General features: G+C 43.6%; 1 protein-coding gene across 1 annotated transcript in view; it reads right to left on the bottom strand.

Annotated features, from left to right (window-relative positions):
• The window catches only part of LOC106586624 (immunoglobulin superfamily member 3), a 146,313-nt gene extending 131,766 nt beyond the window's left edge, over window positions 1–14,547 (bottom strand). The window contains exon 1 of the mRNA XM_014174111.3: window positions 13,438–14,547. Within this exon, the coding sequence (XP_014029586.1) occupies window positions 13,438–13,477 (40 nt within the window). The 5' untranslated portion in view covers window positions 13,478–14,547. The remainder of the gene's footprint in view (window positions 1–13,437) is intronic.
• Window positions 14,548–14,989: the final 442 nt, after the last annotated feature.

The raw sequence follows: 14,989 nt of genomic DNA, 5'->3' as shown, positions 1-14,989 counted from the left end.
CGGAGGCTGCCTTTCTTGTCGCCGGTGATTTTAAGACATGTGTCATTAAGACATGTGATGCCCAACTTCCATCAGCACGTCTCTGTCTCCAGTAGGGGCAATAAAGTCCTAGACCACTGTTACTCTACCCAGCAGCAAGCATACAAGGCCCTCCCTGGTCCAACATTCGGCAAATCTGATCATGACCGTACTCCTGCTTCCTGTTTACAAGCAGAAGCTCAAAACAGGAGGTACCCGGGACTTGCTCCATTGAGAAATGGTTATGCTACCGGACTGCTTTGCTAGCACTGAATGGAATACGTTCTGCCAATAACGTCGACAAGCTAACCACCTCCGTCACCGGCTTCATAAGGAAATCCATCCACGACGTTGTCCCAACAGTGAAGGTTCGCCGCTTTGCCGATAAAAAGACATGGATTAACACAGAGGTTTTCGCTAAGCTTATGGACAGGGCTAACACACACAGCGCTTTCGCAGACAACCTTGAGGCTACGGCTGAGGACAGGAACAATTACAAGAAGTCCCACTACGACCTCCGCAGAGTCATCAAACGAGCAAAAGGACAATATAGGAATAAAGTGGAATCATATTACACAGGCTCTGAGTAGAAGTAGCTGAGACTACAGTCCATTATGGATTACAAAAGGAAGACCAAGCCGTGATCTGCCCAACGATTCCCCTCTTCCAGACGAACTCAATGCATTTCATGCACGCTTCGACAATAACACCGTACCGTGGGTAATTTCGCTCTCCGAGGCTGATGTGAGTAAGGTCTTTAATCAGGTCAATACACGCAAGGCCGCAGGCCCGGACGGTATTGTAGGGAGTGTTATCAGAGCATGCACAGATTAGATGGCAGCCATATTCCTGGTCATTTTCAACCTCTCCTTGTTCCAGTCTGTAATCCCCATGTCTTAAAATGACTACCATCATTCCTGTTCCCATGAACTCTAAGGATTCATGACACAATGACTACCGCCCTGTAGCACACACATTTGTAATCATGAAATGCTTTGAAAGGCTGGCTATGTCACACATCCACTCAATCATCCCAGACCCACTCCAATTTGCATACCGCCCCAACAGATCCATAGACGACACAATCTCAATTGCACTCCACACTGCCCTCACCAACCTAGATAGGAATTACTCTGTGAGAATGGTGTTCATTGACTACAGCTCAGGGTTCAACACCATTGTACCCTCCAAGCTCACCACCAGGCTAGGGACCCTGGGACTGAACACCTCCCTCTGTAACTGGATCCTGGACTTCCTAGCAGGCCGACCCCAGGTTGAGAGTAGGCAATGTCACTTCTGCCACGCTGACCCTCAATATGGGGGCCCAACAGAGGTGTGTGCTTAATTCCCTCCTGTACTCCCTGTTCAGCCACAACTGCGTGGCCACGCACGACTCCAACCCCATCCTCAAGTTTGCTGATCATACGATGGTGGTAGGCCTGATCATGGCGATGATGAGACAGCCTACAGAGAGGAGGTCAGTGACCTGGCAGTGTGGTGCCGGAACAACCACCTCTCCCTCAACTTCGGTAAGACCAAGGAGCTGATCGTGGACTACAGGAAACAGCGGAGGGGGGGAGCGAGCACGTCCACATCGATGGGACTGCAGTGGACCGGGTCGAGAGACAAAAGTTCCTCGGTGCCAAATCACTAAGGATTTAAAATGGTCCACTCATACGCGCACAGTCGTGAAGAAGGCACGACAGTGCCTCTTCACCTCTAGGGAGATTGAAAAGGTTTGGCATGGACCCTCAAATCCTCAAAAGGTTCTACAGCTGCACCATTGAGAGCATCTTGACTGGCTGCATAACTATATGGCAACAGCACCGCCCTCAATCGCATGGTGCTACAGAGGGTGAGAAGGACAGCCCAGTACATAACTGGGGCCGATCTCCCTGCCATCCAGTACCTCTAGATCAGGCAGTGTGGAAGGAAGGCCTGTAAAATCGTTAAAGACTCCAGCCACCCAAGCCATAGACTGTTCTCTCTGCTTCCGCACGCAAGCGGTACCGATGCATCAAATCCGACACCAACAGGCTCTTGAACAGCTTCTATCCCCAAGCAATAAGACTGCTAAATAGCTATCAGAATGGCTACATGGACTATCTGAGTTGACCCTTTTATTTAGCTTTTGCACTGTCTCTATGCACACTCACAGGATTATACAAACTTACGCACACAGACATTCCAACATTTACACACATTTATAATGACTCTACACACACGCACACATAGAATCATAATTTACGCTGTTGTCACGACTTCCGCCGAAGTCGGTCCCTCTCCTAGTTTGGGCGCCGTTCGGCAGCCGACGTCACCGGCCTTCTAGCCATCACCGATTCACTTTTCATTTTCCATTTGTTTTGTCTTACACATCTGGTTTCAATCCACCAATTACTTGTTCATTATTTAACCCTCTGTTCCCCCATGTTTGTTTGTGAGTAATTGTTTGTCTTGTATACGGTCCGTTATTGTGGGCTCGGTATATTGTTTTGTATTTGTGATATACTTGAGTAAATACGTTGATTACTCATATCTGCTGTCCTGTGCCTGACTCTCTACACCAGCTACACACAGGCCGATTACAGCTGTTGCTACTCTGTTTATCATATATCCTGATGCCTAGTCACCTTACCCCTATACATACAGTTCCTTCGGGAAAGTATTCAGATGCATTTTGTTACGTTACTGCCTTGTTCTAAAATGGATTCAAATGGATTCAATAAATAAAACTCTTCAATCTACACACAATACCCCACAACAGGTTTAGACATTTTTGCAAATGTATTAAAAATAAAAAACACAAAAACCTAAATAAGTATTCAGACCCTTTGTATGAGACTCAAAACTGAGCTCAGGTGCTTCCGGTTTCCATTGATCATCCTTGAGATGTTTCTACAACTTGATTGAAGTCCACCTGTAGTAAACTCAATTGATTGGACATGATTTGGAAAGATACACACCTGTCTATTTAAGGTCCCACAGTTGACAGTGCATGTCAGAGCAAAAACCAAGCCATGAGGTCCAAGGCCCAGACAGAATTGTGACGAGGTACAGATCTGGGGAAGGGTATCAAAACATTTCTGCAGCATTAAAGGTCCCCAAGAATACAGTGGACTCCATTGTTCCTAAATGGAAGAAGTTTGGAACCACTTCCTTGAGCTGGCCACCCGGCCAAACTGAGCAATTGGGGGAGAAGGGCCTTGGTCAGGGAGGTGATGGTCACTCTGACAGAGCTCCAGAGTTCCTCTGTGGAGATGGGAGAACCTTGCAGAAGGACAACCATCTGTGCGGCACTCCACCAAACAGGCCTTTATGGTATAGTGGCCAGACGGAAGCCACTCCTCAGTTAAAGGCACATGACAGCCCGCTTTGAGTTTGCCAAAAGGCACCTAAAGACTCTCAGATCATGAGAAACAAGATTCTCTTGTCTGATAAAACCAAGATTGAACTCTTTGGCCTGAATGCCAAGCGTCATGTCTGGAGGAAACCTGGCACCATCCCTACGATGAAGCATGGTGGTTGCAGCATCATGTTGTGGGGATGTTTTTCAGTGGCAGGGACTGGTAGACTAGTCAGGATCGAGCGAAAGATGAACGGAGCAAAGTACAGAGAGATCCTTGATGAAAATCTGCTCCAGAGCGCTCAGGACCTCAGACTGGGGAGAAGTTCAACTTCCAACAGGACAACAACCTTAAGTACACAGGTCTCTGAACGTGCTTGACTGGCCCAGCCAGAGCCCGGACTTGAACCTGATCTAACATCTCTGGAGATACCTGAAAATAGCTGTGCAGCGAGACTCCCCATCCAACCTGATAGAGCTTGCGAGGATCTGCAGAGATGAATTGGAGAAACTCCCCAAATACAGGTGTGCCAAGCTTGTAGCGTCATACCCAAGAAGACTCAAGGCTGTAATAGCTGCCAAAGATGTTTCAACAAAGTACTTACGTAAATGGAATATTTCGGTTTTATTTTTGATAAATTAGCAAAAATGTGTAAAAAGTCAAGGGGTCTGAATATTTTCCAAAACACTGTATCTACCTCTATCACTCCAGTATCCCTGCACATTGTTAATATGGTATTGGAACTGACCCTGTATATAGCTTCTTACTTTCTTGTGCTCTTATTTCTATTTCTCGTTTGTTTTTGTTCTACCTTTTTATTTTTTGTGCTACATTGATATTGATTACTGCATTGTTGGGTTTGGAGCCTGCAAGAGACATTTCACTGTACTTGTGCACATGACAATAAAACTGTCCATTCAGAGGAGTGTGTGTCGGGGTGGAAGTTAACAGTAAGGTAGGGACATTCCGCTGCTAACTCTGCATTACATGATCCCATTAAGCCCTGAGGGCAACTGTAACATGACCTCTGCTCTGGCTGCGTGCACGAGCACAAGCATGCACACAACAAATGCACACACACAAAGCCTTGTCTGTGAATCCTTATCCTCAAAGGAAACAAACTACCCAAGTACTGACTGAGGCAGGTCATGGATCTGATTTCCACTTGTCCAGACTTCTATCGTCCCAGTCTATTGATCCTTGACCAATCACAAGGCTTTCCTCTCCCTCATCCCGAAGCAGACGAATGACCTATCAATGACTTGTATCTCTGAATAGTGAGGATGGGAAACAGTTGGGTATTACCATACAGGTAGAGCACAGTAAGTGACTTCATTGGCCAGCCTTTTGTTAGTCGTTGTCTTGTTGTTTTCAGGTAAACAAGCCTCCAGACAGGGGAAACATACACATTCACTACTCTGCACAGTGCATACACATACACACAGAAAAGCCTCCAGGCATATTTTCAAAATAAAACATTAAAGCAAAGTCAAAGGACTTCAATGACGGAAATAGCCTAAAAACACACAGACACTCTCATCCCAGCCAGGCTTCTGTAGACTGCAAACAGATGTACTGCCAGAGACATGGTGAGTGATTTCATTACAGGCAGTTAGGGCTGCGCCATATTTCGTCTTTTAAGGTATACCGGTATGGATCCACCTACCGGTGCGAGTCATTCCATGTAATTTCAGCAAGCCATGCTTCAACCCAACTCTCCTTGAATAGTCCAACAAGTGGCAGCTCTCTGAGAGGACTATCCCTATGATGCAATTCTCATATGAAGACTTGTACGAAAACGTTGATGGAGAAATGGGCTAGGGACAACATGCTGTGACATTCCTAACAAAATAATACATTGCATGTCAGTCTTGTTTTTTTATGTCCCTGTATGCATTGTGATTAGTGATATTTACCATTAAACCCAACGCAACCCAATAAATTAGAACTGCTGTAACCTAATAGGTTTGCTTGTTCACCAGGAATGGTTTAACAGCAACTAATCCAGATTTTTTTTAAGGGAATAAACCATACACAAAAGGGGCCGTTTTCATGGACACAGATTAAGCGCACGAGAAGGACAAACTGAATTGCTTTCATGGAGGACTTGCTTGAATTGTGAGGATGACCACACAACTTATTTTCACCATGAGACAAATCTACTAGTTTTCTACCCAAAGTTGCAATCTGTTTAAAACAAATCAGAATGGAGAAAGCCAAGTAAACCCAAATTAAATTTGTTGCCATCCTCATTACATTTACATTTGAGTCATTTAGCAAACGCTCTTATTCAGAGCAACTTCCAGGAGCAATTAGGACACATCAACAGATTTGTCACCTAGTCAGCTCGGGGTTCAAACCAGCGACCTTTCAGTTACTGGTCCAACGCTCTGCTGCCCCCCCATAAAAAAAAACATTTAAAACTTGTATTATTCAGAAACATCAAAATATTGTGATATGATATCTTAGCCATATCGGCCAGCCCTACCAGCACTGTCTAGACATATTCGCTCTATATGTAAACATAGGCACTCGCACATAGATACACAGGTCATCTGTTGGCCAAACAGCTGGAAGATAAGAAGTGATAAGAAGATAAGAAGTGTTGGCCAAACAGCTGGAAGAAGGAAGATAGCCTAAAGCACATTGTGTACGACAGACAATTTACTCTTAGCATCGGAGTAACTTTACAAAAGACACGATGGATTCACTCAAAGTCACAGCAATGTTTAAACAGCACTGACTCTGTCTTGACCATTCTAAAAGTGTGTGTGTGTGTGTGTGTGTGTGTGTGTGTGTGTGTGTGTGTGTGTGTGTGTGTGTGTGTGTCTGTGTGTGTGTGTGATTGAGTGAGTGAGTGAGTGAGTGAGTGAGACAACTGTCATTATGTGGGGGGCATTGGAGAGTCAGAAGGCAACCCCTTAAATACTGGCCTTCCATTTAGAATCTTGACAAATTTGAGTGAAATCAAAGCCAGTAAAATTCATAACTCACAAAAATGATGATCATGCAGTGTCAAAGACAAGTCTGGCCTGAGATCAGTATATAACAAAGGCAGTAGTAGCAGACAGGCACAGAGAGCCAGAACAAACTGTTCTGAAGTCAGCTGAGCCAGTATAGCCAACTGAAGCATTTCTCCATTACTGTTTAACCAGCCAGCCCACTGCTGAACATCACATTATACTTTTCTATTAGTTATACGAACCAGAAAGGCTCAGTGATTCAGGGCTCTCTCTTTCTTCCTCTGTCACGACTACAAGGTGAAACACACAACATTTATACAGTACCACCGTTCAGTCCATATGTAAGAGCTTGGGGGAGAGCTTTCTGTGTTGTAGGAAATGAGAATGTTAACATACTGTACTCTGTATTTCTGCAGTCTAGGAAAAACCACAGTGTCTATATGATGTATAATGTGTGATTCTATTCTACATCTGAATTTGACACTTTGGGAAAAAATATATATTATTCAAATCGATCAATCAATCGGTATCTCGTGTATGAGGTTGACCAGCTGAAAGGGTATGTGAACTAACTTAATCCTCTAACCCGGGTATTAAACCATCTAGTGTTCAGTGAAATAACAACACAATGTCAAATACAGGTAGCCTAGTCAAATAATTAACATTCAATCACATTAACCGTTACTCTCTCACGGGAATTCCACTAACGGTCCGTATGTAGCCAAACGTAGCTGCTGCTCATTCCGTTTACTTGAAAATTGATAAATGGTTAAAAAAATGTAAGGCCCGGGTCCATAGAGAGACACATACCAGCTCTACTAGTAGTACTGCTACTACCAGCAGTACTACACCTGCACCTGTCGACGACACAAGTTGTTCTGCTTCCACGAGCACATCCAATGCTAGCGTCAGTAATTCTACATTTGTTGTTAGCCCAGCTAGCATGGACACTGACAGTTGTGAATCTGATGCAGCCGAAGAGCTACTGCCCCCTTACCCGGGACAGGGACGTTGGACCATCGATGAGGCGCAAATATGATGAGAACTACATTGATTTGGGGTTCACGTATATTGGGAGTAGTGCCTTTCCTCAGCCACAGTGTGTTATATGTGCAAAAGCACTATCTCACAACCTTCACTCTTGCGCAGACATTTAGAAATGAAACATGCCAATTTGAAAAATAATCCACAGGAGTTTTTTGAATGAGAATTAAGACAACTTTCGAGTAGTAAGACATGGATAAAAGCAACAGATAACATTAATAAGGGTGTAGAAGCATCTTATATGGTGAGCTAAAGACTGGCTAGGACAGGCAAGCTCCATGCTATTGTGGAGGACTTAATTCTTCCTGCTGCCATGGATATGGCTGGGACAATGCTGGGGGAAAAGGCCCAAAAAAACTATACAGACATTGGCGTCATCAAACAACACTGTTTCACAATGCATCAGTGACATGGCAGAAGATGTTTTGAAACAATTACTGCTTTGCATACAACCCAGTGAATTATATGCTTTACAGCTGGATGAGTCAACAGACGTGGCGGGCCTGCCACAGCTCCTGGTATATGTCTGTTACGTTTATTGGGGGTCAATTAAGGAGCATTCCTCTTCTGCAAACCACTGGAAACCAGGACAACAGGAGAGGATATTTTTTTAAGTACCGGACAGCTTTGTGACATCAAATGGACTTTGGTGATCAAGATGTGTTGGTATCTGTACTGATGGCGCAAAACCCATGACAGGGAGACATAGTGGAGTGGTAACGCGCGTGCAAGAAGTTGCTCCCGACTCCACTTGGGTACACTGCAGCACTTGGGTACACTGAGGCTCTTGCTGTCAAGGGAATGCCTGATTGCTCGAAAGCCGTTTTGGACACTACAGTGAAAATTGTTAACTTTGTTAACCTCTTGACGTTACCCTAGGATAGGGGGCGCCACAGCGCATTTTGGAAAAAATTCGTGCCCATTTTCAACGGCCTACTAATCAAACTCAGAAGCTAGGATATGCATATAATTAATACCTGTGGATAGAAAACACCCTAAAGTTTCTAAAACTGTTTGAATGGTGTCTGTGAGTATAACAGAACTCATATGGCAGTCAAAACCCCGAGACCGATTGAAACAGGAAGTGGAATTCTGAATTGTGGACTCAACTTCACGTCGTTGCCTATTAATCACACCGTGAGCTATCGTTCATCGAGCACTTCCTATTGCTTCCACAAGATGTCGCCAGTCTTTCCAAAGTGTTTTGAGCCTTCTACTGTCGAAACTCAGTGAATGAGACGCGTTGGAAATTGGTCACAGGGGGAGGGCCATCACCATTATGACGCCGGCGGCCCTGTCTACCCCCACCTTTGGAAACATTTTGAAACACAATTACAATCGTCCCCCTCGAATCTTATTGGCTCTCTTGTTGAAACAGGCCCTGAAGATTTATGTTATACAACGTTTGACATGTTTGAACGAACCTAAATGGGAAGAAAACATTTTTATTTCGAAACGGCTGTCCCGCGACCGGCAGAGCTTTTGGATACAACATTCAGACGCGCTAACAACAGCAAGCTAATGGAACATAAAGGATGGACTTTTTCGACCGAAAATACATCTGTTGTGGACCTGGGATGCCTGGAAGTGCTTTCTGATGAAGACAACTAAAGGTAAGCGATTATTGACAATATTATACAAGATTAGATGTGATATGCGATTGTTCCAAGATGGCGCCGAGCTCGGTTTACTAGCTAATTTTCTGAGTATCGCATCCCCTTTTATCGCTAAGTGTGATTACCCAGTAAAGTTATTTTTAAATCTGGTATGACAGGTGCTTTCAAGAGATATTCATCTATAAATCTTAGAATGACAATATTACATTTTAAAAATGTTTTCGAATAGTAATTCAGTAAATTGTAGCACTGTTTGCCTGGATGCATTTGACGGGAAAATAGTTAGTCAACGTCAGACGCCGATGTAAAATGCTGTTTTCATATATAAATATGAACTTTATTGAACAAAAGAATGCATGCATTGTGTAACATGATGTCCTAGGTGTGTCATCTGATGAAGTTTGTAAAAGGTTAGTGCTGCATTTAGCTGTTTTTTGGTTATTTGTGATGCATGTGGTTGGTCGGAAAATGGCTATGTTGCTGCTTTTACGATGGACTCCTCTAACATAATCTAATGATTTGCTTTTCCTGTAAAACCTTTTTGAAATCGGACGACGTGGGTCGATTCAGGAGAGGTGTATCTATAAAAAGATATGAGACAGTCCTATATTTGAAAAAAAAAGAATATTAAATTTCGTTATGCTAATGTCGCTAGGAGTTTTCCCTGGATTTTGATCCCGCAGACGGGACGGGACGCTGGAGAGGTTTTAAAGCCCCTGAACTCTCTTGTATTTTCTGCATTTTGCAATGATATGGGCAGCAACCATGTATGTTACGCGAGACCAAGGTGCAGCGTAGTAGGCAAACAGTTTTCCTTTATTAAAATGAACACCGTCAAAACAACAAAATACACAAAAAAAACGAACGTAAAGTTCTGCAGGCAACACAGTACCTAACAAAAACAAGATCCCACAATCTCAGGTGGGAAAAAGGGCTGCCTAAGTATGATCCCCAATCAGAGACAACGACAAACAGCTGCCTCTGATTGGGAACCATACTAGGCCAACAAAGAAATAGAAACATAGATTTCCCACCCTAGTCACACCCTGACCTAACCAAATAGAGAATAAAAGGGATCTCTAAGGTCAGGGCGTGACAATGTAACGCTTTTACAACATACACTGGTTATCAAGGGGCAAAGTACTGACATTTTTTTTTTTTTAATTGAGAGACGAGCTTAAAGTTCTTTACTGACCATAATTTTCACTTGTCTGAACGCGTGCATGATGATAAGATTCTCACACGACTGGCCTATCTGGGTGATGGGGTTTTTTCACCTGAATGATCTGAATCTAGGATTATAGGGACTCTCCGCAACTATACTCACTGTATGGGACAAAATTGAGGCTATGATTAAGAAGATGGAGCTCTTCTCTGTCTGCATTAACAAGGACAACACACAGGTCTTTCCATCATTGTATGATTTTTTGTGTGCAAATGAACTCAAGCTTACGGACAATGTCAAATGTGATATAGCGAAGCACCTGAGTGAGCTGGATGCGCAATTACGCAGGTACTTTCCCGAAACGGATGACACAAACAACTAGATTCATTATCTCTTTCATGCCCTGCCTCCAGTCCAATTACTGATATCTGAACAAGAGAGCCTCATTGAAATTGCAACAAGCGGTTCTGTGAAAACTTGAATTTGTTCAGAAGCCACAGACAGATTTCTAGACAGGGCTGCGCTCAGAGTATCCTACCCTGGCAAATCAAGCTGTTAAGACACTAATGCCCTTTGCAGCCATGTACCTATGTGAGAGTGGATTCTCGGCCCATACATGAATGAAAACTAAATACAGGCACAGACTGTGTGTGGAAAATGATTTAAGACTGAGACTCTACAACCTAACATTGCAGAGTTATTTGCATCCTTTCAAGCACACCCTTCTCGTTAACCTGTGGTGAGTTATTCACAATTGTTGATGAACAAATAAGGTTTTATATGTAAGATGGCTAAATAAAGAGCAAAATTCTTGATTATTATTATTTGTGCCCTGGTCCTATAAGAGCTCTTTGTCACTTCCCACAAGCCTGGTTGTGACAAAAACTCACTCATTCTTGTGTTTAATAAATGTATCATATAGTGTGTGTGTGGCAGGCTTACAATGATGGCAAAAACCAACATTTGAGAGTGTGCTGACCCTGGTGCTAGAGGGGGTACGCAGCTGGAGGTTGAATGTTTGAAGGGGCACAGGACTATAAAAAGTTTGGGAACCACTGCTCTAATCCATTCAATGCCCTCCGATCCGCAGGGGTCTGTTTTCACCACACACACACATCCCTCCCGTCCCCCCGGCAGCATTAACATACCTCCCATCTAGGAACAGAGCAGCCATCTGGTTTTGTTTGGGGCAGACCACTCTGTGTGTGTGTGTGTGTGTGTGTGTGTGTGTGTGTGTGTGTGTGTGTGTGTGTGTGTGTGTGTGTGTGTGTGTGTGTGTGTGTACAGTACCAGTCAGAGGTTTGGACACACCTACCTATTCAAGGGATTTTCTTTATTATTTTCTACATTGTTGAATAATAGTGAAGACATCACAACTACAAAATAACACAGATGGAATCATGTGGTAACCAAAAAAAGTGTTAAATAAAAATATATTTTAGATTTTAGATTCTTCAAAGTAGCCACCCTTTGCCTTGATGACAGCTTTGCACACTCTTGGCATTCTCTCAACCAACTTCACCTTGAATGCTTTTCCAACATTCTTGAAGGAGTTTCCACATATGCTGAGCACTTTTTGGCTGCTTTACATTCACTCTGCGGTCCCACTCATCCCAAACCATCTCAATTGGGTTGAGGTCAGGTGATTGTGGAGGCCAGGTCATCTGATGCAGCACTCCATCACTCTCCTTCTGGGTCAAATAGCTCTTACACAGCCTGGAGGTGTGTTGGGTCATTGTCCTGTTAAAAAGAAATGATAGTCCCACTAAGCACAAACTAGATGGGATGGCGTATCGCTGCAGAATACTGTGGTAGCCATGCTGGTTAAGTGTGCCTTGAATTCTAAATAAATCACAGACAGTGTCACCAGCAAAGCACCTCCACACCTCCTCCTCCATTCTTCACGGTGGGAAACACACATGCGGAGATCATATGTTCACCTATTCTGCGTCTCATAAAGACACAGCGGTTGGAACCAAAAATCTAAAATTTGGACTCATCAAACCAAAGGACAGATTTCCACCGGTCTAATGTCCATTGCTCATGTTTATTGGCCGAAGCAAGTCTCTTCTTATTATTGGTATCTTTTAGTAGTGGTTTCTTTGCCGCAATTCGATCACGAAGGCCTGATTCACGCGCTCTTCTCTGAACAGTTGATGTTGAGATATGTCTGTTACTTGAACTCTGCAAAGCATTTTTTGGGGCTGCAATTGGAGGTGCAGTTAACTCTAATGAACTTATACTCTGCAGCAGAGGTAACTCTGGGTCTTCCTTTCCTGTGGCGGTCCTCATGAGAGCCAGTTTCATCATAGTGCTTGATGGTTTTTGCGACTGAACTTGAAGAAACTTTCAAAGTTCTTGACATTATCCAGATGGATTGACCTTCATGCCTTAAAGTAAGGATGGACTGTCTCTTTGCTTATTTGAGCTGTTCTTGCCATAATATGGACTTGGTCTTTTACCAAATAGAGCTATCTTCTATATACCACCCCTACCTTGTCACAACACAACTTATTGGCTCAAACACATTAAGAAGGAAAGAAATTCCACAAATGAACTTTTAACAAGGCACACCTGTTAATTGAAATGCATTCCAGGTGACTACCTCATGAAGCTGTTTGAGAGAATGCCAAGAATGTGCAAAGCTGTCATCAAGGCAAAGGGTGGCTACTTTGAAGAATCTCAAATATATTTGCATTTGTTTAACACTTTTTTGATTCCATGTATTATTTCATAGTTTATGTCTTCACTATTATTCTACAATGTAGAAAAAAATGAAAAATAAAGAAAAACCCTGGAATGAGCAGGTGTGTCCAAACTTTTGACTGGTACTGTATATGTGTGTGTAGGCTATGCTACAGTATGTGTCAGTGAAAGAGTATGTAATTTGTTTGACAGAGAGATAATAGCAGTGGCCCAGGGTGTTATATAAAGTGAAAAATGTAAGGTGATTACACATAATAATAAGGGGATGTGGTCTCTGTTATCCAGCTCATCCACACATCCACAAACACAGCTGTTCAAATGCATCTGTTATTAGTGACAAATACAATGCCCTCTCCCAGGGACTCCTAATGAGGTGGCACTGGCACACTCACTCCTACAAACACACTCTCACACCTACACACTCTCACACCTACCTACCTACACACACACACACACACACACACACACATGCTATGACTCAGGAGTGGTAGTCTGAAGACTCGCTCTGTTTTTTAATAAACGGACCCTGAGAAAGATTGCAATGTGTCCAATGTAAGAAATTGGGCACAGGCGTGACTTACCAAGCAGCGCACATGCAATAAGGAGCGTGCGGATGCCCATTGTCTCCCGTCTCTCTCTCTCTCCGCAGACACTGTTCCTATAATCCGTTTGGAGGCGCAAAACTTCGGTCTGTTTTGAAGGGGAAATGAGGGGTCTGCGGCCGACTCGGTATCTGGCGTCGTGCAGCTCTGGTGCACCCCGAGGATCGAAGCTTCTGGGCTGGCTTGAGAGTAAGATCCCCTCCGCCTACTGCCTATGGGATGCCCTCACCTATCTCCCGTATCCTGCTCTGAGATGAGGGGCTCGGTATACTCGGGTGTCGCTTGTCTCTACTATCGCCTTCAGCTATCTGTCATATTGTCAATGACATGCGCCCATAAAAGACGCCTAGGCGACCCAGCCCATTCTCCCTCCCCTACGCATCGGACAGAGAGACTGCGGAGGCGCTTCGCTGTAGGATGACAAACCACCGCAGCAGGGAGTCCTGAGTCCAGCGTTGTGTGTGTATGTCTTGCTTTGTTGGTGCGCTATTTAGAATTTAGCCAACATCAAGATGTTCGGATCAATACGAAAAATCAGTATGAAAAGTCCTTTGGTGAGAAAGTAAATAAAATACTTCCTCAGGCGGCAATAGCTCTACCCAAACGCACGCAGGTCGTGCACACTCCACCACTGCTCCAGTAAAATCAATCTCCTTTCACTGCTCTGCTAGGAAAAAAAGTCGATGGGCGGGCGCTGTCGCGGCAGAGCACGCAGTGCAATATTACATAGGGTGGACCTCCGCACGAATTCGTCAATAGGTCGAGTCCATCGCAAGTTAACCACACTACTTACTGTATTAGCTACTTGTTCATAATAGTCAGAGAAATGTCTATTCCCGTTGATCAGAGAGGTGAGTGTTGTGCATCGCCTACACAATGTGCTGTTTGGGCACAAATATATTGATACATCCACACCGGCGAAAATAGCCTCAAATTTCACATGTGTTTCTGATCAATAACTTAGAATAACGCTACTCAGTTGCTGCTCTTCAACGGCTCCGAGTCAAGTCCCTCTGCAAATTCAGTCAAAGTCAATGAAAGTCTTTTGGAATATTCCCACGGTTTATTCCATGTAGTTCATTTCCTGGTTGGAAGAATAGACTTTGAGAGAAGCAGTTTTGTATTCCTTGCAAACGAACCAGTGTGCCACACAATCCCAGACCCGGTACTTTCTACAATTCACCCAATAAGGACTGACACCGACTTGAAGACCCACTCAATTGGTCAAAAGGCATGGCTAAATCGATTCTTTTTTTTTACAATCACTGCCTAAATTAAAATGTCTAAATGTTTTCATATGCAGTTAAATTGGATTGAGCATAAACGTGTTATGGGCATGGGATATTACATGCCCCCTTTTATTGAATAATATGATACCAATAATAATAGTCTTGACATTTAATTAATAGCATGTGTTTTTACTTTTACATTTCTCTCTCCCTCCATCTCCAAAATATACAGAGCCATGGATGAATCCCATGAACTGAGAATAAACACAAAGCTTTATGATTTCTATAAGCAGTTTATAACA

Source organism: Salmo salar, chromosome 25, assembly GCF_965601325.2.
Source record: "Salmo salar chromosome 25, fSalSal1, whole genome shotgun sequence".
Classification (NCBI taxonomy): Eukaryota; Metazoa; Chordata; class Actinopteri; order Salmoniformes; family Salmonidae; genus Salmo; species Salmo salar.
The sequence above is the reverse complement of the archived record's forward strand: the minus strand, read 5'-3'. Positions and strand labels throughout refer to the sequence as shown.